This window comes from Notothenia rossii (assembly GCF_949606895.1).
Source record: "Notothenia rossii genome assembly, chromosome: 1".
Lineage (NCBI taxonomy): Eukaryota > Metazoa > Chordata > Actinopteri > Perciformes > Nototheniidae > Notothenia > Notothenia rossii.
In genome coordinates, this window is record NC_136912.1 from 85602717 (window position 1) to 85625319 (window position 22603).

Consider the following 22603-nt stretch of genomic DNA (forward strand, 5'->3'; position numbering starts at 1 on the left):
ACCACATTTAGATGTTAAGATAAAATGTTATTTACTTGTTTTTGATGAACATTATAATACATTTCATTGAACTAAATGGCAAAGTCAAAGCACTTATTGTAATATTATCTTCACAATATTGTCTCAGATTGTCTTAAATCCCATCACACTTTGGTCTCAAGCAAGCTTTACTCTATTTTCAGGTCTTTTAACAACTCTGCAATGTCTATGTGTGGGCTGCTGTTGGGTCCAGTCCTGTTGGAGTACAGTGCGCTCTGCAGACTTTTGCCTGCTTGGTTCAGGGATGGTAGGATGGTGGCAGCTTTCGATGTCCCATTTTCTCCATGAGAGCACAGAAGAACCTCGTTGACCTCCCCTTCAATCTTTCGGGAAATGATGGTGGGAAACACGGCACTTACACGCTCCAACACGCTTTTCCTCAATACTGAGTCACGACACACAAGGTTCAATGTGAATATACCTGGTTGAATGGCAGAGAGAGGCAGATAGGAGAGAAGATTACATGGAGAAGAAAATCCATAACGGTCTAAACTTATGCAAGCGTAAACATGCCACATTCCAGACGATTGAGGTAAATCAACTGATACAAATATTTTACCTCTGGGGGTTAGCAGGCTGCGGACTTTCTGCAGGATCGAGGTCTCTACAAAGGCAGCAGGAGGACAGCTCATACCCACAGTGCTATCCTTATTGTCTACATCGAACATGATGACATCAAACAAACGACCACCTACAAAGGAAGAAAAAAACCTCATCACTTCTTGGTAATATATTAATTGGTGTAGCCTATAGCCTTGTTTTTAACTGCCCCATATCTGACTCCTCCCTCACTAACCTTCTTTCTCCAGGGCACAGATGTGTTTGAGGCCGTCCCCGAGAGTGACAGTCAAGCGATCATCTTGTCGGAACCCAAACCATTCATTTGCCACTTGCATCACAACAGGGTCCAGTTCTACAACCTCAACAGTTACATTTGGCACAAAGTCCCGCAGAAACTGAGGCAGGCCTCCTCCACCGAGCCCCACCAGGAGCACTGACACTGGGACATCTAAGGGAGAAGATAGTGGAGAGGACAAAGTCAAAGGCAAAGCTTGATCAAGTGTGATATTTCATGCAAGGCTGGAACAGTTATGCTGTATAGTTAGTACTTCCTCCTGCTATTGCCCTCTATGACCTCGACAAGACTACATCTGAACTGACCTTTGTTTTGTGGCGTGCCAACCCCAAGCATGGTGAGGCCAGCCACCATAACTTCATGGTGAGCGCAGCAGAGGAAGCCACTGTCCACTGACAGAGAGGTGGAGGATGTTGATGGAGCAGTTGTTGGCTTGGCCTTCTTTTTGCTTTTCTTCTTGTGACCTGATGCTGCAGAGACTTAAACATTCATTCATACAATCAATGTACATCTGTCTTACAGCAATATATTCAAACGAGTTTTATATAATGTTTACAAAACTATTTAAAAATGTTTAGTTTTGCTTATTTAGTAATCAAATAGTTTATTAGAAAAAGAGAGTATAATAAAATGCAGCAATCGGGGAAAGATAACTGACCAGTATTTGAAGGGACAAGGCGGCTCTCTGATTGGACAAGGGCAGCATTGGACAAGAAAACCAGTCTCCGATAGAGTTCTCCGTCTTCTCCCTTGACATTCTCCACACAGTACTCCCCGCTCAGCTCACTCACACCCCTGCTAACCTCCTCTCGCCAACCCAGGTCTCCTCCAACAGACAAAAACGGCACCTAAAAGATGATATCTCAACTGTATTTACTGACACATTATTGCAGCATAAAATGTTTCATATAGGAAAAGAATATTTCTAAAATAAATATGTTAAGAGTTTACCTGCTGGTTGGCTGGCATACCCGGGGGAGCCAGGTCCATCACCATTGGTGACAGTTCTGACTGGACATCCTGCATGTCTGTGTACTCCTGATTCCTGTGCATTGCCACAATAACCAGACGGCGAAAGTTAGCACTGGCTGCTAGCTGCCTTCGCCCCTCACTGGAGCTGTAGAGCCAAGCTGTCTCACTGCCTTGAGGCACTGACAGGATGAGCAGAAAGAAAATCATCAAAGTACGAACAAAACACATTCACTGTTACCTACATAGGGAGGCAGAAACATGATCAAATAACAGGAGAGCTCACCAATAAAAATAGCAAACTGGTTTGATCTTGGCACCTTGGCACCTGGAGGACAATCTTGTACTGTGAGAGTGTATCTGGGGAGGCCAGTCTTGGTGTGGGAGAGAGTAAGTGAGAGGTTCGAGCTGGCGTCAGTGCTTGTACGGAGCCTCTTTTTCAAGACTGAGTAAGCCTGATGCTCCCTCACAGCGGACAACAAATCTGAAACCTGTGTGAGACGAGTAGGGGCTCCATCCTCCCCAAGACACATCTCCAGAATAGGCATGGGCATAGGCTGACGAAACTTGGTGCAGACCAGAACAAAGACAGGCAGAGCAAAGGAGTCCTCTACGCTCCGGTTCTCCTCCTGCAGGCAGTGAAGCCTCACAGCCCACCCCAGCTGCACAAAATGATCTACAGCTAACTTGATGACACTCTCCTGAGCCAATGTCACACAGACATACCGGCCGCCAAAATTCAACACACGAGCCACCTGCAGACACAAGAACACTGCTTTGACGCAAATGCAAAGACTATGTTGAGGATAGTACCAACTGAGCAAATAATGAATCGTCTGTTCACAGCCTGAGCCATTGGTTTCTTACCTCAGTGAGCATGTTCCTGGCCAGTGCCCCTTCTTCTTCTGATGCCATGGCATCCAGTGTGCCCTTGTCCAGAGCAGCCTGATAGCTGGCCTCCTCATAAGGAGTTTGTGTGGCATCCATCTGCTGGAAGGTCAGGCCCGGCCGGCGCTCAGCATTTCTCTGGTTCATATGGTTCACCACTGTCTCACTGATGTCAATATTAGTTAGTTGTTTGTAGCCAACATCATACATCTGTTCACTCAGCTCAGAGTTACCACAGCCGACCACCAACACCTGAAGGACAGATATACAAAACACTGTTAAATCAGTAATTATCATTTGGAGTGTTGAAAAGTGATTAACCACATTTACTTAAGTACTGGAAGTAAGGTTTTGAGGCACTTGTTTATTGCTTAAATACATCAATTTTATACTAAAATATACTTCTATTATACAATGTAATGCATAGATTTAACTACCCAAAAGTTCATAATGTAGATTAAATTGTCTTCACTTCTAACATCTACAGCATTTAAATGCTTTTCAGGATTATTTTATCTGTTTTGAATTCCTTTATGTTATGTAGGTGTGTCTTTAGTTTGCTAAATGGTTCTTGTTGAGTTCTTCATCTCAGCGAGAGTGCCTTATTAATAAAGATCAAATAGATGAATGTTACACTTATATACTAATACACTTATACAGTAAACATTAGCTGGAAGTGATGGTCATAACATACAAATTGTCAACACAAACTTTGTAACGATGCTTTAATGACATGTTAGAGCTAGACTATTTAAATGTATTGAATGGACAGACCTTTGAGATTTAACATCTATTTTTTAAGCGGGGGCTAAACAAACAAAGTATATTAGGCGTTTCCTGGACAACAAGCTTTCGTACCTTGTCTTGCACTTTGATGTATTTATGCAGCACGCCGCAGAGTTTGTTGTAGTCTCCATACCATTCAAACGCTTTCTCTCCGCGTTTCTTAAAAAATCTCTCCCAGTATTCTGCGGAGCTGAACTCCTCGGCAGTGCGAGGTAAAAGACTCATTGTCAGCTGCAGTGGTTCCAACAAAATCAAAATGTTTCAGGTTAAGCTTCTTGACGTTCTTGACAGACACTTTTCCACATGGCACACTGACTTTTCAAGCCGGACAACATTGACGGCTGTACCGCTCGCTGATTGGACGAAGTATCAGGAGGCGGAGTTACATCGTGTCAAGCGATTAGCTGTGGCTCCTAGACCTATGTTGATTGGCTGTTACTTAGCCGGAAGCATTCTGTCCGGAATTGTTAGTCCTCCGGGTTTGTTTCAACATGGCTGTGCCTGCTGGAAGGTCTGTGGTTTTCGTGACTGGAAATGCAAAAAAGCTCGAAGAGGTAAGAGTCAAAAATGTTACTCCACATACAGGTTGTATGCTCACGGTTTTCCTGTACTGTCTTAACCTTTTCAGGCAGGATACATTTATACGTATTTCCTTTTTCATGCTGCTCCATAGTGTGTCAGCCAGCTAAATATAGATAGTGAACATGAGTTGTAATTAAGTACCAAACTATCTGGTTTCATTTGACAACAAATAAGTCCTGCTAGATTCACTCTTTACTCTTTTTGTCCATCAGGTCATTCAGATACTTGGAGATAGGTTTCCTTACAAACTGGTGTCCAAAAAGATTGACTGTAAGTATCTAAAGAAGAGACACACTGACCGGTAGAACACATATTTTACTATAGTCAATGCTCACCTTACTGTTTCTTTATCCAGTGCCTGAATACCAAGGAGAGCCAGATGAGATTTCAATACATAAGTGTAAGGAGGCTGCACGGCAGGTACAGTAACTACATACAAGATGCAAGAGAATATTTTGTATGTACATTTCTATGATTGAAAGTGATGCATTGTTTGTTTTCCACCCTCAGGTTGAAGGGCCTGTCATAGTGGAGGACACCTGTCTATGTTTCAAAGCTTTGGGAGGCATGCCTGGTCCTTACATGTTCGTATAATAACTTTTATATCTGTATAACAATTATATCTTTAGTAGTGGTAGTGAATAGTAATAATTAAACCCAAACTTGTTTTTTTGTTGTTGTAGAAAATGGTTCCTGGATAAACTCAAGCCAGAAGGCAAGTATTTTAGTTGATTTAAACCGTTATTCAACAGTTATTTAAAGCTGGGTAAAAAATATGAACACAGCATCTCCACCATTATTTATTCTATTTAATTTAATTTGTATTATCATACATTTTACATCTTTGTGTCTATTAACCTGATCAAATGTTAAATGTTGCTGCATGTACCTTTTTTAAAGTTGTAAAATAATCTGAGGGTAATTTCGTGTTGTTTGTTTTTAACTTGTGATGTGTCATTTTGTAAAGCACTTTGCATGTGTTGTATGAAAAGTGCTATATAAATAAAGCTTTATTATTATTATCTCCAATCTTGTAATTGTTTTTGTTGTAGGCTTGTACAAACTCCTAGCTGGATTTGAAGATAAATCAGCATGGGCTCTCTGTACTTTTGCTTTCTCTGCTGGGAAAGATGAACCAGTACAGCTCTTCAGAGGGATAACAGAGGTAAAAGGCTCTCTAAAACGGCCTCAATGTTGTCTTATGTGTTTTTATCCTTATTAGTTCATATTCACTCTTTTTTTATCTTGTTATTTCAAGGGACACATTGTTGAACCCAGAGGGCCTCAAGACTTTGGATGGGATCCCTGTTTTCAGCCAGAGGGATATGACAAAACGTAAGCAAAGACGGCTTGAAATATCCCCTTTAAACCACAAGGGGGAGTCAAAGGCCCGTGGTTGTGAGGACCCCTTTCACTTTATGCTGTGCATAAGTGATTATTTGTCACTCTCATGCCAACAATAACAACTATCCTTAGTGTAACTACTTCCCTCTCTTTTGCAGCTATGCTGAACTTCCCAAAGAGGTGAAGAACACTATCTCTCATCGCTACCGGGCGCTTGCTCTCATGTCCGAGCACTTCTCCCAAACCAACAATACCTCACCCGAGAGCAAGAAGAAGAAGCCGCAGGATTAAAACGCAATTTAAAACCATCTACAGGTTCAGAATATGGAGAAGAAAATGTAACAAACCTCAAGTCAGTCGATTTGACATTATAGAGGATACTTGTTAATATTTAGACATGTTATTGTTGGGTCAGAAACGGTTGTCAGATAACGAAGATTATTATCACGCGTATAGATTCTGTGGTAGAAAATGTGCTGCATAATATCAGTTTTGCCTCATTTTTAATAAAGTATTTTTTAAAGAAATTGCCTCTCATTCTTATTATGTTTAAAGAGTACCATGTGTCAGCTGTTGTAAGGTTAGATGTTGAATAATTTATCGTATAAAAAGAATGTCTTGCAGAATTTGTTGCAAGACTTTTTTCCTTGTTCCACAACGAGCCTCTTGGGATTATGCTTCCAAAAGTAGACATAATTGAAGAAAGCATAAATTATAAAAAGAGGAGTAATGGGAATCTGATGAGAGAAGCAGATCGCCCTGTTGCAGAGAATGGTGAGTTGAAGAGGGAAGGATGTTCAGGCTTGATTCCAAAGAGATGGTTGTGGAAGAGGGTCTCAGAAGGAGGAGGGGGTGGCGTATAGTACAAACGCAACAGTGATAACAGGGAGGTTTGAGTAATAAATGACCCTGGAGCTTTGAGTCTCTGAGCAGGAACTATGCATACACTTATGATTGATCATACTTGCCAACCTTGAGACCTCAGAAATCGGGAGCATTTCAAAATGCAAAATGGGGGGGGGGGTGCTAGTTTATCGCCGGAGCTGTTAGATTAACATTAACATGCTTATTGTAGTTCTAAGTGCAGCATGTAGCACCATCCTTGATGGAGCATATGTGTGGGCAGGAAAGGAGTGAGCAGAGGGAGATCCCAGACAGATCTAATGGCAGTTTTGAGTTTGCCACTAATTTATCTGTTACCTATGAAACCTTTCAATTGTGTACAAGAAAAACCTTTGCACATGGGTGATGCTACTCAACAAGTAAAAATGACACTTCTTGAAGAAAAGGTGCTGTTTTTCATAATGTGACTGGAACAATCTGTTTACTTGGACCTCAAGCTTTGTTTGGGGACGTGCCTGGAAATGGCAAGTTGTTGTGAGAATGAACCCGGAAAGCTGTATTTGTCATCATCAGGGAAACATCAGTTCACCTGTCAGACAAGTTTTCAACAGGACAGCGAAGATGTGTGCCAGACATCAGCTCACTGGAGGTCAAAGAAATTGCTATGAAGCTTTTTCCTCAGTGACTTAAAGTCAACGCAGTTACTGTCAGTGCTGTATTATTCACTGGGGTCCCAAAAGCTACTGCCTGTAGAGGAGTAGAGTATGTATGGTGGAAATGTTTAATGCTAAGGATGTCAGTTGAGGAGTTGGAATTGATGCAAAAATAAATAATGTTGTTTACTTACAGTGATTCTACCAAAAGCCTTGTCTCTTTTTTACAACACTTTTGTCGACTTTTGAAAATGTATTTTTACTTTAAAGGGAACCGAGAGCATTGTTATTACATTTCTAACCACAATATGTGCGCTTTGTGTTTTCTACATTTGTTGTGTTTTGTTCCACTGTACACTGTCTGTTGTATAAGAACATGATGATAATTAATTCAATATTAAACCTTGCCCATAAGGACAATTTATTTAGGTTTTTCTTTCAAAGTTATTCAAACAGTGGTCTGCCGTGGTACCATGCAATTACATTATTTAACATATCAAACTAACCAAATTTCAGTTTTAACAGTTTAACCAAGCAATCCTAAAAGATGCATGCAGCTGCCCAAGTTAGCTTTTGCCCTCAGCTTTTATTTGTGGACATCCAGAGCAAGCCATTAAATAACTGAAGGAATGGCTGTGTTAAATGATCAAATAACCTAGAGACAATCATTCTTTTGTTAAACAGTTAACCACTCTGCATCACGGGGCAACTTTTTGGAGACTACTGCTCAATAGTTGCCCCATATGAGCTCTGTAATGTTCTGTTTTCCTTTTCAGGGCCTGGAAAAAACGTCTGATGTATCGGATCGTGTCCTGTCATGACCTGAACATCCGAAGCATGATCTAAAAGCTTCTGTTCTTTAAGACAGGATGTTTTCAGACTTTAAAAGACAACCAAAAACAGCATGTTTATCCAAGGTAGTCTTTGCTGTTACGGTAAATGTTGCTTTGGTTAATGAAGGAATGTTCACTGGGATCAGTTAGAGGAGACCAGACTTTATGAGATCTTAATCCGTTATAAAAAAAGGGTTTGATGTGGCTTTGGAGAGACAGACTGTACTTCCTCTTATTTGTTATGCAAGACTTACCTGAATTCCTTCGCTGTGATGAGTTTTATTTAACTGCAGACTCGAGTCAAAACTATTTTTCTTGAAATAAAAGCACATATAACTGTGGAAAAGTTTTAACTTGGTTTGACTTCAAAGCAAAAATTAATGAGGGTCTATTTTCACTCCATACATTTTGTGTTTCTCCAAACTCACCCTTGAGTGAATGAAGTATTTCCAAAGTTTTTGTCACAGTTCAGACTAATGAATTATTCCACCATGAGGCCACTGCAGTGAATGATGGAAAAAGTTGACCTAATACATATTCCTGCCGGGAGTTGCTAAATCTTCACGGTTTATGACCAATCAGGTCCTACTGAAAGCTTTATGAGTATTAACTGCATTTTAATGGCTCCAGAAGGAGTTCATATGTGGAACTTCAATTGACCTTTAACCCCTTTTTTGACCTTTGCCATCACTTGTATGTTTTTTGTACTGCCATACTGCACAAGAATGGGAAGGTTAGAGCAAAGCAGCATTGGTAGGCTGTTAGCGAGTGAATATTTGGTGGCCTGTATGAGGTTTGTGCATTACGGATACTGGTAGATGTTTGTATCGGGGCATAAATATAGTGTATGCAAAGAAGGTGGCAGTATTTTGGAATAAAATAAAAAAAGACAAAAAGCATGATGAGGATGGAGGAAATGCTTGAGTGAGTAGGAGAATGTGTCTACGGCGTGATGACGTTATGTCTCGAATCTCACATTTCTGTTATGTGCATAATAGCTTCAAATCAAACAGACATGCCTTACAAAAATTTGTGACCAGATTGTTCTGATGAGTGAATTACTTTAGATTTCCAAAATACAGACCTTTTTTAAAGCATCTTCAACCTACAAATGTTTTCTAATCAGGTGATCCAGAAATAAAGAGAAGGTCCAAGGTTTTCTATCAAAAACATTTATTATGACTTCTGATCTTCATATCATGAGATATTTGGTTTTCAATTCATTTTTATATGTAACAACAAAGTCACCACCAAGGGGAAAACAGGATTTATGCCATGCAGCAACCGGACCACAGGTAGAAGGAATTGCTTCCCAAACTTTCAGGTTGGGACCCAAAGTATGCCGCAGGCCTGATTCCTGTGGGGCCCCAGCTAAACCCAGGGGTTTAAATGAGCTTGAGACTAAACTTTTAACTCATGGGGTTTGATGAAGTAGCAGAAGTTCTATCCAAACAGCCCTGGGTTGTGCAGAGTCAGAGTTTCCAACAGGCGCTGGAAGTCCTGCACCGTCCATGGCTGTCTGTGTGTCTCTGCTGAAGCTGCACTGCTGCTATCAGGGCTGATTCTCTGCGGGTCATTGAAAGTTATCAGGACATCCGTGGAGAACTGTGGCAGACGGAAGAGACCCAGGTGAAGGGTCACTGAATTCCTCGCTTCTTCGTTGAATTTGGACACACACTGAGTGCCAGTCAGCATCCAGGCCGAGCTGCAGTCCGACAGGGACAGCTCAGATTTGGAAAGGGGCACAACACTGGTCACCTCAAAAGCATCAGGCTCTAAAGCTTTGTTACTCCCTGCGATGTCTTCAAAGTGATACCTTGCAGCGTCTTCGTTTTCCACCTGACCCTGATACTCCACCAGCTCCACGATCAGGCTCTGGTCGGTGTGTTCATGGACAAACACCTCCTGGTTGTCTGGGATCTCCCTCAGCTCGCTGGTGTCTTTGGCGCTGTGAGGCAGGACGGCTGACAGCGCTCCTCCGAACAGAGGATGGGACTGATCGGCTCTGCTCTGCATCTCTATGTGAAGACATGCAACAAACAGAGCCTGCTTTTAACTACCTGCAGTGACAGACACTCAGTATGCTTAAATAAATAACATTGGAAAACGTTATAATAAACCTATAAATCAAGTGTGATAAAGATATACCTTACCAACTGAGTCAGAACTCCTTTCCGGGGAAAGTTTATCTTCTTCTTCTGGTGAATTGTTGGCACGCCTGATACGTCACGCGCACAGCTGCCACCTACAGGTGAGGGGGACAAACACCCGAAAAACAGGCAGTAGTGAAATTGTCAATAACATCTTGTTATTAAAGTAAAATACATCTAAAAAACGTATTATTTTTACATTTATTTTGTGCATTTATTATCTTATTTGCTGAGTCTTCCCTTGTTTTATTTTCATTGTTAACAAAGAATAATAATTCCTTCTGGCATGCATTAGAGCAGAAGTAGGCCTAAAAAGATGCATAGGCCTACTGATACATACATACTTTAATGCAACAGTGCTAAAGTAAAATTCTGTCATAAAGAATGAATGAAAACAAAGCCAACATGATGGGGGAAACTGGGATAAAGTGATAAAATTGTGCCTAAAAGATATGAGCAGCCCACTCATACAACTATTGCATTCTATGATTATGTAATATGTAGTATAATTGAATAACCCTAAAAAAAAAACTTTAACAAATGTATTTGCTGTGTAGAAAAAACCCAAAATATAAATATTTCTCCGGGCTGTCAAACATCTGCATCGTCCCTCTCCTCTTCCAGCTGTTGGTGCTTCCTGGTCAGTTGATTCTGACGGAGCAGAGACAGCAGAGCGCTAGCATCCTTAATGATTATACTGTCTCATCGTCACGGACAACATTTTAAATGAAAGTATCAACACCGTGAAGGAGCCAATCTAAACCCTGAATACCCTGGATTAACACCTGAGTCTTCTCGTGTTTGTGTTTTTCAGCATCGGGCTTCGGATCTTGTGGAAAACAGCAGGTAGCTAGGCCCCGTTAGCATCCTTAGTAGCTTAGTTTAGCTCGGTAGCTACATTTGTCAATGTACCAAGCGGCCTCTCTTGCTAGATTAGCTAATAGCTAGCTGTGTTGGCATTACAAGTGGCCCCCTTTCATTTGAATTATTGTGGTGTAGCATTTAAATTGTTTTCAGTGTGGTACACAACGATATTCTGACGTATTTACATGTATGCTAACAAACGTTTCACCAGGTAACTTCTCAGAAAGAGGTTGTTATCTAACGTTAATGGGGATAATCTCATCATGTTCCCAGGGTCTTATGTTCCCAGCAGTGGTGTTAAGTAGCTAAGTACATTTACGCAAGTACACTACTTAAGTACAATTGTGAAGACTTTGTAATAGAGTATTTTCATTTAATGTTACTTTGTTCTTCTACTCTACTATAATTCAGAGGTTTAAATTGTACTTTTACTCCTCTACATGTATGTAGTACCTTTAGTTACTCTACGGATTTGGATTAATGATGTGATTTAATCAACACTTCAATAAGACTTTAGTCACACCTTGAGGAACATTCATAAACTACCCTGCAGCATACAAAGTGATTAAAACCAGCTGCACCTTTACCAGCTTTGATAAACACATGAATCAATGCATCATTTATTATAATCAAAACATATAATATGTATTATAAGAAAATTAGCAAATCTTTATAATGAGTACTTTTACTTTCAGTACTTTATGTATATGTTGCTAATACTTTTGTACTTTTACTTAATTAACATTTGCAATGCATGACTTTTACTTGTAACAGATTACTCCTAGACTGGGGTTTTTTCTTCTTTTACTCAAGTACAACATATGAGTACTTCTTCCACCTCTGGGGCCGTATTCACAAAGCATTTTATCTTACCGCTAGGAGTGTTCCTAACTCGCGCTAAAACATTTTACGTAGGAGTTTTTTCTTAAAAGTTATTCAAAAAGCCGCTGAGACCTAGTCATACTAAGGATAAATCACTAAGAGTGAACTAAGAGTGACAAGCCGTTGCTATGGATTACGTCGATTCTCGTGCATGAGTTTAGAAGCGGTCAGTACGGTGATTGGTTGTTCAGAGCAGGTGGTCTCGGTGAAACTCATCCGCAACATCCCAAGAACGAGCCCACTAAATCACCGAAAAACAAGGAAATAGCCTAGGCTAGAAATGTATTCCTATCAAATAGTTATGGACAGTGCAGTTAGCAGAATACACGCATGATGACAAGTTTGTGCAGACCACAATAATCAGGTTGTATATGCACGTTAAAGAGAGAGAGCAAACAATAAAAATACGTAAATTGCATTAAATCAAGGAGGCAATTAAAAGCACCCTGCAAACTATTATCCAATGAGCATATTTCCAGCACTTAAACACTTTCAATAACAGCCCATACCGCCGTTCAAGTCCCCCTATCATGATGAATGAAAACAATCTGCGTGTTGATGGAATGTACTTTCTTTCTATTGACGAACACGTCCTCATCTTTTGATGGCGCAATTATTTGTATGTGCGTCCCGTCAATAGCACCGGGCATACCTGCAATTGCCATGAAGTTGGCTTTGATCCTGTGTAGTTGTTGATTGTTCAAAGGAAACTGGATAAACTGTTGGATGATATGTGGTCTAGAGAGCGCGTTGATGGTTTGGTTTATGGCACGGCTGACTGATGGTTGCGATATTCCTAAATCGTCGGCATTGAAAAGTTGCATTTTCCCTGTTGCTAAATATCGTAGTGTTGCCAAACATTTTATTTCCGGACTAATCTGATTATTCCTGTTAGTCGGGGATGTTATTGCATCCCGCACTAATTCCACAATAAGTTTGATACCCTCACGATTTAGTCTATAGCTCTTGATAGTCTACCACAGTCTACCATTGTCTCCAAAACATTTAGTCTCGCAGCAATTTTCAGATTCTTTGTGAATAGGTCTTACTGAGTTAGGAGTCCTCTCGAGGACTTTTGAGCTCTCCTAAATTTAGGTGCTACTTTTAGGCCTAAAATACTTTGTGAATTGCTCTTAGTGAATAAAATTAGGAGTCCTAAATTTAAGACTGAAACGCCCATTATGTTTAGGAGTTTCTCCTAAATTCGCCAGTTAGGAGCTACTTTTAGCCCTAAGATCCTTTGTGAATACGGCCCCTGGTCTTTTGACATGAATATACTTTGGTGGAGATTGGTTGGAGCTTCCTTAGAGCTCAAATTGTAACAAAAAAGAAGGGAGATGGGCGTTTAAAGGCAGTTTGAAGGGGAAAACTTTACAGTCGTTGTGAAATGTCAAAAGTCAAGTAAACAGACTTGCCCGCAACTGTAAGGATGTATTAAGTAGTATGACATCAGTTGGTAATAACTGTAGGTGGGTGATTTTTAACATAATGACCCAGGAAATGAGAACACAGTATATTTGAAAAGTCTCCTTAATTTGTCATATTAAGAGGATATTGAGCACGGGAACATAGAACTCTGAGATGTCGGTTTCATTTTCAGTAATAGATCCTTTTTAAGGAGTCATGATTAGACTTTAACAGGAATACATTAATAGTATAAACAGCTAAGAATAGCTTCACTTAATTGAAGGCTTTTCTTCTGAAAGGAGAGAAATTGCAATCCATAATAAATTGATTTGATCAACGATAATCTATAATCCTCATCACATGGTCATCATGAGGTCATTTTCTCAGTTTTATTCCAATCAGTTTGGTCCAATCTTGACATAACACTGTCAGTTGTCTATTTTATAAATAACAGCTTTGACATCATTTAATTCAGTTTTTTGTGGATTGCACTTTAAACCTCCTCTCTTGACAATGGCTTCCTTCTGCAACCCTAACATGTTAGAGTTGGCTTCTCTTCTTTCTCTTTCTGTGTCTCTTCACGCTGTCACTGCTTCAGAGCGTGCCGTGTCTCCTGCTTCTCTTCACCTCTGTTTACTGGAAAGTTCCTCTCCTCTCCTGGCTTCTGAGGCCTTTTTTCCAAATTGCAGTGCCAGAAAGGACGCTGCTGTGAAAGCCACAGTGTCATACTGAACTGGATTCAATGGTACAACTTCTGTTGTTGTGTTGAGAGAGTTGGTGTGTATGTGTAAGACTGCTGTGATTTCCCCCCATCGGTCGTAGCAGAAGGGTCGTCTGCACATGTTGTTTAGTTCAGTGTTGCCAAAGCACTTTAATGAGGCCCTGTTGTGTTTAGCTGCAGTGTAACAAACGGTGTTAGGAACGAGAAATACCCAAACCCTGACTCCAGGGGGTTTCACTGGAAGAACAGCATGTTTTCCAAATCCGTTTTTTAAAGTCTTTCACCCAAAGGTGCACATTGCAATGACCACATTTCCGAGACTTTAAACCGGCTCCCACCAGAAATATAACCAATGAATACATCTTAACAGGTCATCTTAATATTTGTATTTCTTTGCTTACTCAAAATGCGTATGAGAGGAGAGGAATATAATGTCAAAGACAGCTGGCATAATGAATGAACCACCTTCTTTTTCCTAAAAATAAAACAAATGTAATCCGCTCTGTGACTCACAATGATGTCAGACTGTTTACCACAAGGTTTTGGTACTAGAAGTTTCCTCAGATTGCTCAACCATGACCAGTCTCATTGATGGATTCATTACCGAGCATGTTTAGATAGAGGTTACTAACTCTGTTCGTGCACTTGATGCTTTGCAATGTCAACGACTGTGCATGTATTGACCTTCTTCTCTTCCGATCCTACAGAGGGAGCCAGACCAGGAGGAGCAGCCTGAAGACAACATGCCCCCCAAGTTTAAACGACACCTCAACGATGACGAGGTCACCGGATCGATTCGCAGCGAGAGGGTAAGATGTAGATGGAGGAAGTGGCGGTGTTTGGGTTGTGGCCTATCACCAGGAGGAAGCGATCATAACACAAAATGGGAAAAAAAAAGTGTACAAGGTTTAGAAATTGATAGACCTTTTTAGAAATGTCCAATAAAGTAAAAACACAGGTGTTGATTTGAGATGCAGATTCTGCTGTTAGAAGTAGTCGAAAACCTACAGGGAATGCACACAAGACATTGGACCTTTTTGAAGGAGGTAAAGTGAACAAGTCTTCGAGCCAAATATCTGGTTCTCATCGAAATGAGCTTCCCCACCCAATTCCACCTTCCTGTCCTCCCACTGATTTTATACTTCACTCAGTCCTCTGTTTCTAAGTTCAATGCTTTTTGCTATTGTGCGAACTGGGATCAAACACAGGGCTTACAACGGGGAGGTTTTCATTATCAATGCTAATAACTTCCAGTCCTGCCTCATGTCTCTCATCCTAGACAGTGGAAGGAAAGTAAAAAAAAGATGTTGAACAGAAGGAGAGTGTTAGTGCCTTCACTTATAACGTTTTTTTATAATCATAGGGTCAGCTGTTTTGCAGATGACACTGTATTTACAAGAAAGTAAAATATCTATATTGCTCTGGCATTTCTTGCAGCCGTCAGCATTACTGGACAGCCATGGATTTTTCTTTTTGTAGTCACAGGATGCCATTATAAGGTGATGACTATGACCACTTCTGGATACTGTTATTCAAATGTAATTAATTATTGCTTCTAAACTCATGGAACACTACATTGTAAGGAAGCATGTATGCCTCTATTTGTTCCTGTAGCAATGAACCTCCTGTGTGCCATCCAATGAGAAACAGTCCCTTACTTTCTGCTAGTCCGATTCTCCTCCTGTGAGAATTGAATGCAGCTGGCTTAACTAATTCTCTATGAATAGCCCTTTACACAGGGCGCTTCCTGCATCTATTGAAGCCATCAGTGGTAAAGACATGGTTGTGATCCTGGTAGAGTTTTTCTTAAAACTTCTTGGATAGCAGAAACCTCTTTCTATATTTTATTGGAATATGTCCCGATGCATTTTGCTTGGATTCAAACCAACGGGTTTTCCTTGCCAGAACTAGATGTAGACATGTTTTAAGAGGAAGAGTTTTTACGGAGTCTGGCAAGCAGAATAACAGAGCAACAACAGTCGTTTCTTTTTGCACAAGTCATCATAATGTAAGTGCCCTAGAATAGCATACTGTCTGGGAACATCTGCTCTCCGACAACAGACCAGAAAAAGCTACCTATCAGCTATGTTGACCCTGGAGGTCAATTTCATTTCTCTGTATCAGCACCATCATTTGTTAGTGCCAAGAATGTACTCTGGTGAGGCCTTTCAGCTGCTGAGGTGCTGGGACTGGATCTTGTTCTTGAACCAAATCTGAGATCATTCAAATCACAATCATTCAGTATCCACAACTTACTCTTATCTGACCTTTTCCACTTTACAGAGGAACCTACTTGAAGAGGACTCTGATGAGGAGGAAGACTTCTTTCTGTGAGTTTTATATTCCATTCAATCACTGAGATTATTATAAATAAATCAATGATATATATATACAAAGTACAATTGACCTCGATGATGACAGCAGTAATACTAACACAGAGTATACAATATAAACAGTAAAATAGTTTTTTTTAGTAAAACAATTATAAATTGGTAACCCTTGGCTTCACTGAAACTTGTTTTCCAGGAGAGGACCCACGGCACCCAGATTTGGACCTCAGAATGACAAGTTCAAGCAGTAAGTATTAACACATTGCTCTTAAGAACCGAAAGCCTGAGGTCAGAGTAGTACGGCCAACGATCTTGAGTTGTGGTGTTGGTGTTATGTAACTGTGGCCCGTCATGTTTACCAGGAGCTGCTGTTTATAGTGGATTGAGTGAGAGAGGCCGCCATGTTATTGTGTAACCTTCCCAAGACTCCCCAGTCCCTCTGCAGTCTGTTTCCACATTCACCTCCACAGGCCAGAGAACAAACACGGTCATTGTTAAAACTCCCTGGCACCCGGAGCATTTCTCCACGCTCTGTTTCTCCTTGACGGTTTGTCATTATCTTCTGAGTACCTGAAACTAGATGCCATCATTACAGACTGCAGGAATGTTGTTTGCACATTACCCAGGCTCTACACCTCTGCGTCTGTCTGGACCCCCGAGGTCAGGTCAGGTCCCCGCAGTAGTTTCATGTGTGTTTGAAGCAGTCCAGATCTCTTTCTGGCTATGGTTTTTTTATATTTAATATTACCGGTTTCGACCGGCGACCAAGTCGAAGTCCAAGACTGATACATTCCTGCAGTTCCTTGTCTGAGACGATCAGTGTTATGGTGCTGGAAAATGTGATCAGTTGTTTAAAATACAAAGTCCTTTGTCTTGCATCTCCTTTTACACTTCTTTGACAATGTGGCCCCTCCCACTGATTCTGAATTCCTCCTAGATGTATTGCTTTGAAATAATAGCGACTAAGGGGAAATCAGATACTATAACAGGTGCAGGCAGGTCAGCGTGAGGCCAAACAAAAACCTTTGAAAGGCTTTTATATTGCCTGCCAACTTGTCAAAGCTGGATATAGAGGAGAGGATATAGTTGGGAACACGGGGTGATGTGCTGGGTTACCACAAAAGATTATCATTTATGATTCATCTCTATTATTTATCAATGTCTTACGCCAACGTGTGTCCCCAGGGTGCAGTCGCAGGTTGACGAGGTGATCGATGTGATGCAGGAGAACATCTCCAAGGTGATAGAGAGGGGCGAGCGGCTCGAGGACCTGCAGGACAAGTCAGGTGAGTCACTCTGAGACAGCACCACATGTTCAGAATGTGTGTTTTATTTACAAAGTGAAATGAAGTTGAGACAAACTCTACAGGGAATGTTTTATCAGTCTCATTTGTTTTATTGGTTAGTTTCCCCCCCGGTAGCTCACACATGGTTTACACATGGCTCTGAGGATTGTTATCTTCACTGTATGCACGCTTATTTTGCCATTTGGTATTTGTTAATGGGCAAATCTGCAATGTGCTTCTGTTTAGCTGAAAAACATTTAGTTTGAAGTGGCCCAATTATGTTAATTGTATATTTTTAAATCAAGCAAATAAAGGTTAGGTATATAAATCTCTGGAGGGATCTCAAGCCTGCAAATGAGACAAACTTCTCATCTGTTGCGTGTGAAGTAAGTACATTTAAGCAAGAATAGACAGATGATGGGCTCAATCATTATTTGGTGGATGTGCCCAAAGAGCAATGAGTGATTGAATTTGCTTCATTTACAGTGTATTTGTGTGCCTGTACAAATCATTTAATAAAGCAGTTGCATTTATATGATTTTTAAAAAACTGCAGAAAAAAAACGATGTTAAAAAGCAGTAGACTTTCACTGACATCTTCAAATGTATTACATTTGTCTGAGCAACAGTCCGGAACTCAAAGGTAACTTAGTTTACTAAAATATATCAGAGAAAAATAATGATATCCTGACACCTGAGAGCTGAAACTTGATTATTTAACTAAAAGCAGCTGATGTTCTTCTTATAGACTAATCAATAAAGCAACTCATCTTTTCAGCTCTTTGGAAATAGTCACATATTTTAATTTGAAAAGCATTAACTTCCTCCTGAATCTCTCCTGCAGGTGTACTGTAAACACGCTCACTGCTCATTTAAGGTTTTAATGACATGGCCAGGTTTAGTGTTCTACCAGGTGTGCGTCTCACACTCTCATTCTGAACGCCCCCCTCTCTTTTGACCCCGTGTATATCAAGCAGGTGTGTGAAATGTGTTCAGCTCGCTCCATTACTCAACTTCACACACATGCCAAGCCTTCAACAGGACACGCACAGGTCTACTCCTTCTGCTCCGCATGGACCAGGCAGTGCTGCTGCCTCTTCATCTCATCCTCACAGATGTTATATAACTGCTTCTCCCTGTCATAATATCCACCATCAAGCTAAAACAATGATGCACATCTGGAACACATTTGTGTGAATGAGGCTTTGTGTACATGTGAGTTTGGTGTATTTCTCGGTCTGTGTGTGGCTGAATGTGTGTGTCTGCAGTGTGTGTGAGCAATATGAAATCCTGTGATTGACAGGTCTCAGCTCCATGTGCAGATTAACAAGCCTCTTCTCAGTAGCCTCGTTTTGAGTGCCTCTCTTTGTGGTAGCGGCCGGCCGTTAACTGGCACATGCATGTGGGAACGGCTTACACATGGCGGGCACAGAGACTTTAAAGAGGGTCGGGGGCTTGGACCAGCTTTTCACTGCACGCTATGGAGCTGTAACTTTCCTGTTAATGTGCAGAAACCTCCAGTTAACAACGGTATCTAAGAAACAGAGAGCCAGTGTGGGCGAGCGCTTTGGAGTGGAATATCAGGATAGAAGGGAGGAAGACTGAAGAAATGTGTTTTTGCTCCGTTGTGTTTAAATTCGGCAAGTTGTTGTTTACCATTTAATGCCAATTGAGTTAAAGTACAAAAAAACAACTATTAATAGGAATGATCTCACCAGCTTAGCAACTTCTTACATAACATTTGACAACAGTTCAAGACAGTCACCTTGTCCCGCATCAATGCCAAAACATAGCCTGGTTCTCGTTTACGTGGTGATTAGTTAACTAATGTTTTTTCTCCAATGATTCTCCCTCCTCGCGTGTCCTCGTCTGTGCTGCGGTAATGAAATGTCCCAGAGAGCCTATCGGACAACGCGTCGGCCTTCAGTAGCCGAGCCAAACACCTGCACAGGAGGATGTGGTGGCGAGACATGAAGGTGGGCTGTCTGTTTTATGCGTGTGTGTTCAAGCTCTTCATCCACTTGTCTTTACTTTCTAGAATTTTGAGGAATGTGTTCATTGTGTGTTGTTTCTTCCACAGATGAAGCTGATTATTGCCTTGGTAGTCGTTGCTCTCCTGCTCATAATCATCAGTGAGTATTAGATCAACATGCAGATCAAATTGACTTGATGTGCAGAAGGTATCATTTCCTGTTCTTTTCTCTCTTTCAGTCCCAGTGATCCTGCGATATCGCTAGTGTCTGAAGAGAAGGATGGGGGAAAATCCTCCTCTTCCTCTTCATCTTTCATCCCTCTCTTTTGCACACAGTCCTCCACTTCAGCTAGGGGGGGTGCCAATCACCCTCCTCAGTGTCAGCCTGTGTACCCCCAAGGATCTGACCTCAACTTGCCCTTAATACCGATCTTATCATTGGTATTTCCACATACATCTGTTGTGAGATCAGTACTAAGGCTTGGTTTGACCCTTGGTTAGACACTAATCCACAGCAAGGGGCCACAGGCCACTTGTGGGGATATTTGAGTGCAGTTTGGGAGTAAATTACCCCTCTAGTCAATGTGAAGGAGGGCTCCATGCCATGAAACATATCACATGTAGGGCCCTGTCTTTGCCTTGGTAACAGGGAAACTCCTGGTCTTGCATTATTACACCATATAGATAGACACTGTAAAGACAGGAAGTCCATGCCAACTGTTTTCTTACTTTAGCTGCTCTGAATCTGAACCTCAGATGTCTATCCACGTGCTCTTCTCTGTGCCGGAAGATGAGAGCATTTATAGGGAACATTTTGTGAGCACAAGCACATTGCACCGTTCAACACGAGGAGAGGGAACATCTGAGGTTCATCTGCATAGCTGGCTTCTTTTAATCATCAAAAACAGTTTCTCACAGGATAGTGGTTTCACCTATAAGGTATTTGTCATTATCAGTGCAGAGGACTTGAAAGAGGCCTAGAAAGAACATCATATTTCTAATTATTCTGTTCCATGAATAGTTTATTATCTTCTACAGTCGAAGTAAAACACCCGGGTTATGAATGTCTCCTCTCTCAACATCTCACCTTCCTCCTCTGGTCCGTTTTGGTCACGGCTGTCCTACTTTCCTGCTGGGGACATCAAACCGTTTTCTCACTCTGCACATGGTTCTCTTCGGTTTTAATACTGTTTCTGTCTTTTCCCCTTATTTTGAAAGTTCTTCTCTGGACGCTCGATGTGCTGCTTGTATGGATGCTGGTGTTCCTGTCGCCACTGAGTTTGACTCATTGTATTGTTCCATTATTTTTAAGCAGGAGTGATTTAATGGATGCAAGTTAAAAGTCGAGCTGTGAAACAAACATAGGTGTCATTTTGTCTGGATTAATGAACTGTATAATACATTGTCATTTTATTATTTTGAATGTAATTTATTTTAGCTGTAAATATTGGTAATGATGTACAATACTCTGGCATTGCATTGGAAGACTGTGATACGGATGCTCTGAAATAAAGTGATTTTAAAGGGCACTGGTCTGGTTTCATCTGGTTTCATTCGGCTGGCTCTCTTCCTTGGAGGAGGATGGATGGAGCAATCAGGGAGAAAAGCTTTGAAAAGGTAAATGGGAAAAAAGAAGATGGCTGGAGGTGAAGAGGGAAAAACTAATCGTCATGCCATCCCGTTGGCTCTTTCCCACTTTGGATATCCTTGTCCTGAGCTTTCTTTTCTCCCCTCATTACCCAACATTTTTTTATTGCTCTGTGACTTTACTGGCAGTGTTTATTCCCAAAATGGCGCTAAAGTTGGTGGGACTGGAGGCCGTGAGGCGTTATGGTTCTGACAGACTCGCTGCTCTCCTCTCTGGACAGTAGACGCGAACACACGCCGACAGCTCTGCCCTTTGCTCAGCCAGCACTGCCAACCCCTTTATTCTCAGGGAGTACACATTCAATTGGTCCTCAGGGGTCTTTTACTTCATTGATTTATGGCAGATGGTCTTCCAGATCACACTAATTGCTGGAGCACACAGCAGGGGAGGATGTTCTTATTGAAGCTTTGAAGAAGAGCGAGGGAATTTAATCTCGTACACTACTTGTTTTAATGTTAAAGGGGTTTTGGTTAAAGAAAACGTAACTCTTGCTCTCTTGGAGTGAAATCAAAGGTTTTAAAGGGGTCTCTAAAATGTTACAGTTTCCAGGTCTCACAGAGATAAGTCATTTGCTTTAAGTGCAAACCTAGTGTGCACTTGGAGGAAAAGAAAAGGAAAAAAATAGATCAGTGTTACAATATTATCGTATATTTGTGCACAAGCTATTTCTATCCTCTCCGCTCTACAGGGACACACCCACACTGGCAGCAGAGGATGTTTTGGTCCTACGTTAAAGGGCTCATGCTGGATGACTTCAGATTCCGGGCATAGTTAGTATGAGCCATAAAACTGAATTTGACTCACAAAAGACAAGAGTGGACAACGTGCCAACCAGCATTCGTCAGTCTCTCACTCACTCACACACACGCACACACACCCTGTCCAGTGGAGAGATTAGGGAGCGCTGGATGCGTCAGTAGCGGAAAGAGAGAATACATTTCCATGTGAACCCTGTCACTTGGGATTTTAAAACACTGTTCATACGTTTAAACACTCCTCATCTTCTCTTTGTATTTATTTATAGTTCACCTCACTTTCTCACTTCTACTTTTCCAGAAGCGTCTTACTTCATTTCTTCTCTCCTATGTTTACACATGCTTTAGCTCTCATATTTTCCTCCTTTAATGATGTATTCACTTCATTCTTTCATGTGTCTCATCTTTCATCCTATCCCACTTTCTCATTGTCGAGATATTTCCTGTAAGAGGATGTGTTTTCAAAGTCAAACACATACCGTACCTTTTTCATCCATCTGTCCAACCAATCAGAGACTTGCCTCATCAATCAAGACGACTGTCTGAGGTAGCATCAGCTGTCGGTAAACAAGCACCAACAGAAGAAGATGAGGCATCAGCCTGCAAGTACGTGTTTCTGAAGAAGTACCCTTCCTTTTTACGACCTTTGCCCTCTAGTCTGCTTTAAGTGAGATCAGGTGATGTTTTGGGGTTCAAGGTGGCCTGGCAGGTCAGCAGAGATGGCTGTAAAAGATCTCTAAACATACAGAGAAGTACAAAGACATGAGGAAAATAAGCGTGGGAGAGGAGCCAGGCC

At 41.2% G+C, this 22603-nt stretch overlaps 4 protein-coding genes across 8 annotated transcripts; 2 read left to right on the plus strand and 2 right to left on the minus strand.

Moving 5' to 3' along the window:
- Positions 1-14: 14 nt before the first annotated feature.
- Positions 15-3902, minus strand: mettl13 (methyltransferase 13, eEF1A lysine and N-terminal methyltransferase). 2 transcript variants are annotated; one of them, XM_079641891.1, is made up of 9 exons: positions 3611-3902; positions 2732-3004; positions 2151-2619; positions 1847-2046; positions 1554-1743; positions 1201-1365; positions 836-1048; positions 599-730; positions 15-460 (listed from the first exon to the last, which is right to left on the minus strand). In XM_079641891.1, exons 1-9 carry the CDS (start codon positions 3761-3763, stop codon positions 168-170), a joined length of 2088 nt encoding a protein of 695 aa, XP_079498017.1. In that variant the 5' UTR covers positions 3764-3902; the 3' UTR covers positions 15-167. The 2 variants fall into 2 exon arrangements, with proteins under 2 accessions (XP_079498017.1, XP_079498016.1); XM_079641890.1 differs by having other exon boundaries at positions 1201-1374.
- Positions 3903-3963: 61 nt separating this feature from the next.
- On the plus strand, positions 3964-5991 carry itpa (inosine triphosphatase (nucleoside triphosphate pyrophosphatase)). The gene is made up of 8 exons (XM_079641911.1): positions 3964-4092; positions 4333-4390; positions 4476-4540; positions 4631-4704; positions 4804-4835; positions 5173-5285; positions 5379-5455; positions 5623-5991. The coding sequence occupies exons 1-8, from the start codon at positions 4030-4032 to the stop codon at positions 5753-5755; spliced, it is 615 nt and encodes a 204-aa protein (XP_079498037.1). The 5' UTR covers positions 3964-4029; the 3' UTR covers positions 5756-5991.
- A 2958-nt stretch (positions 5992-8949) lies between these two features.
- rangrf (RAN guanine nucleotide release factor) lies at positions 8950-17333 on the minus strand. 2 transcript variants are annotated; one of them, XM_079642609.1, is made up of 3 exons: positions 17315-17333; positions 9947-10038; positions 8950-9811 (listed from the first exon to the last, which is right to left on the minus strand). In XM_079642609.1, the coding sequence occupies exon 3, from the start codon at positions 9807-9809 to the stop codon at positions 9237-9239; it is 573 nt and encodes a 190-aa protein (XP_079498735.1). In that variant the 5' UTR covers positions 9810-9811; positions 9947-10038; positions 17315-17333; the 3' UTR covers positions 8950-9236. The 2 variants fall into 2 exon arrangements, with proteins under 2 accessions (XP_079498735.1, XP_079498736.1); XM_079642610.1 differs by lacking the exon at positions 17315-17333 and having other exon boundaries at positions 9942-10017.
- vamp4 (vesicle-associated membrane protein 4) lies at positions 10545-20933 on the plus strand. 3 transcript variants are annotated; one of them, XM_079642631.1, is made up of 9 exons: positions 10545-10789; positions 13695-13841; positions 14525-14626; positions 16101-16147; positions 16344-16394; positions 17333-17433; positions 19329-19408; positions 19513-19564; positions 19644-20933. In XM_079642631.1, exons 2-9 carry the CDS (start codon positions 13839-13841, stop codon positions 19667-19669), a joined length of 462 nt encoding a protein of 153 aa, XP_079498757.1. In that variant the 5' UTR covers positions 10545-10789; positions 13695-13838; the 3' UTR covers positions 19670-20933. The 3 variants fall into 3 exon arrangements, with proteins under 3 accessions (XP_079498757.1, XP_079498758.1, XP_079498756.1); XM_079642632.1 differs by lacking the exon at positions 13695-13841 and having other exon boundaries at positions 10547-10789; XM_079642630.1 differs by lacking the exons at positions 10545-10789; positions 13695-13841 and adding an exon at positions 11715-11855.
- Positions 20934-22603: the final 1670 nt, after the last annotated feature.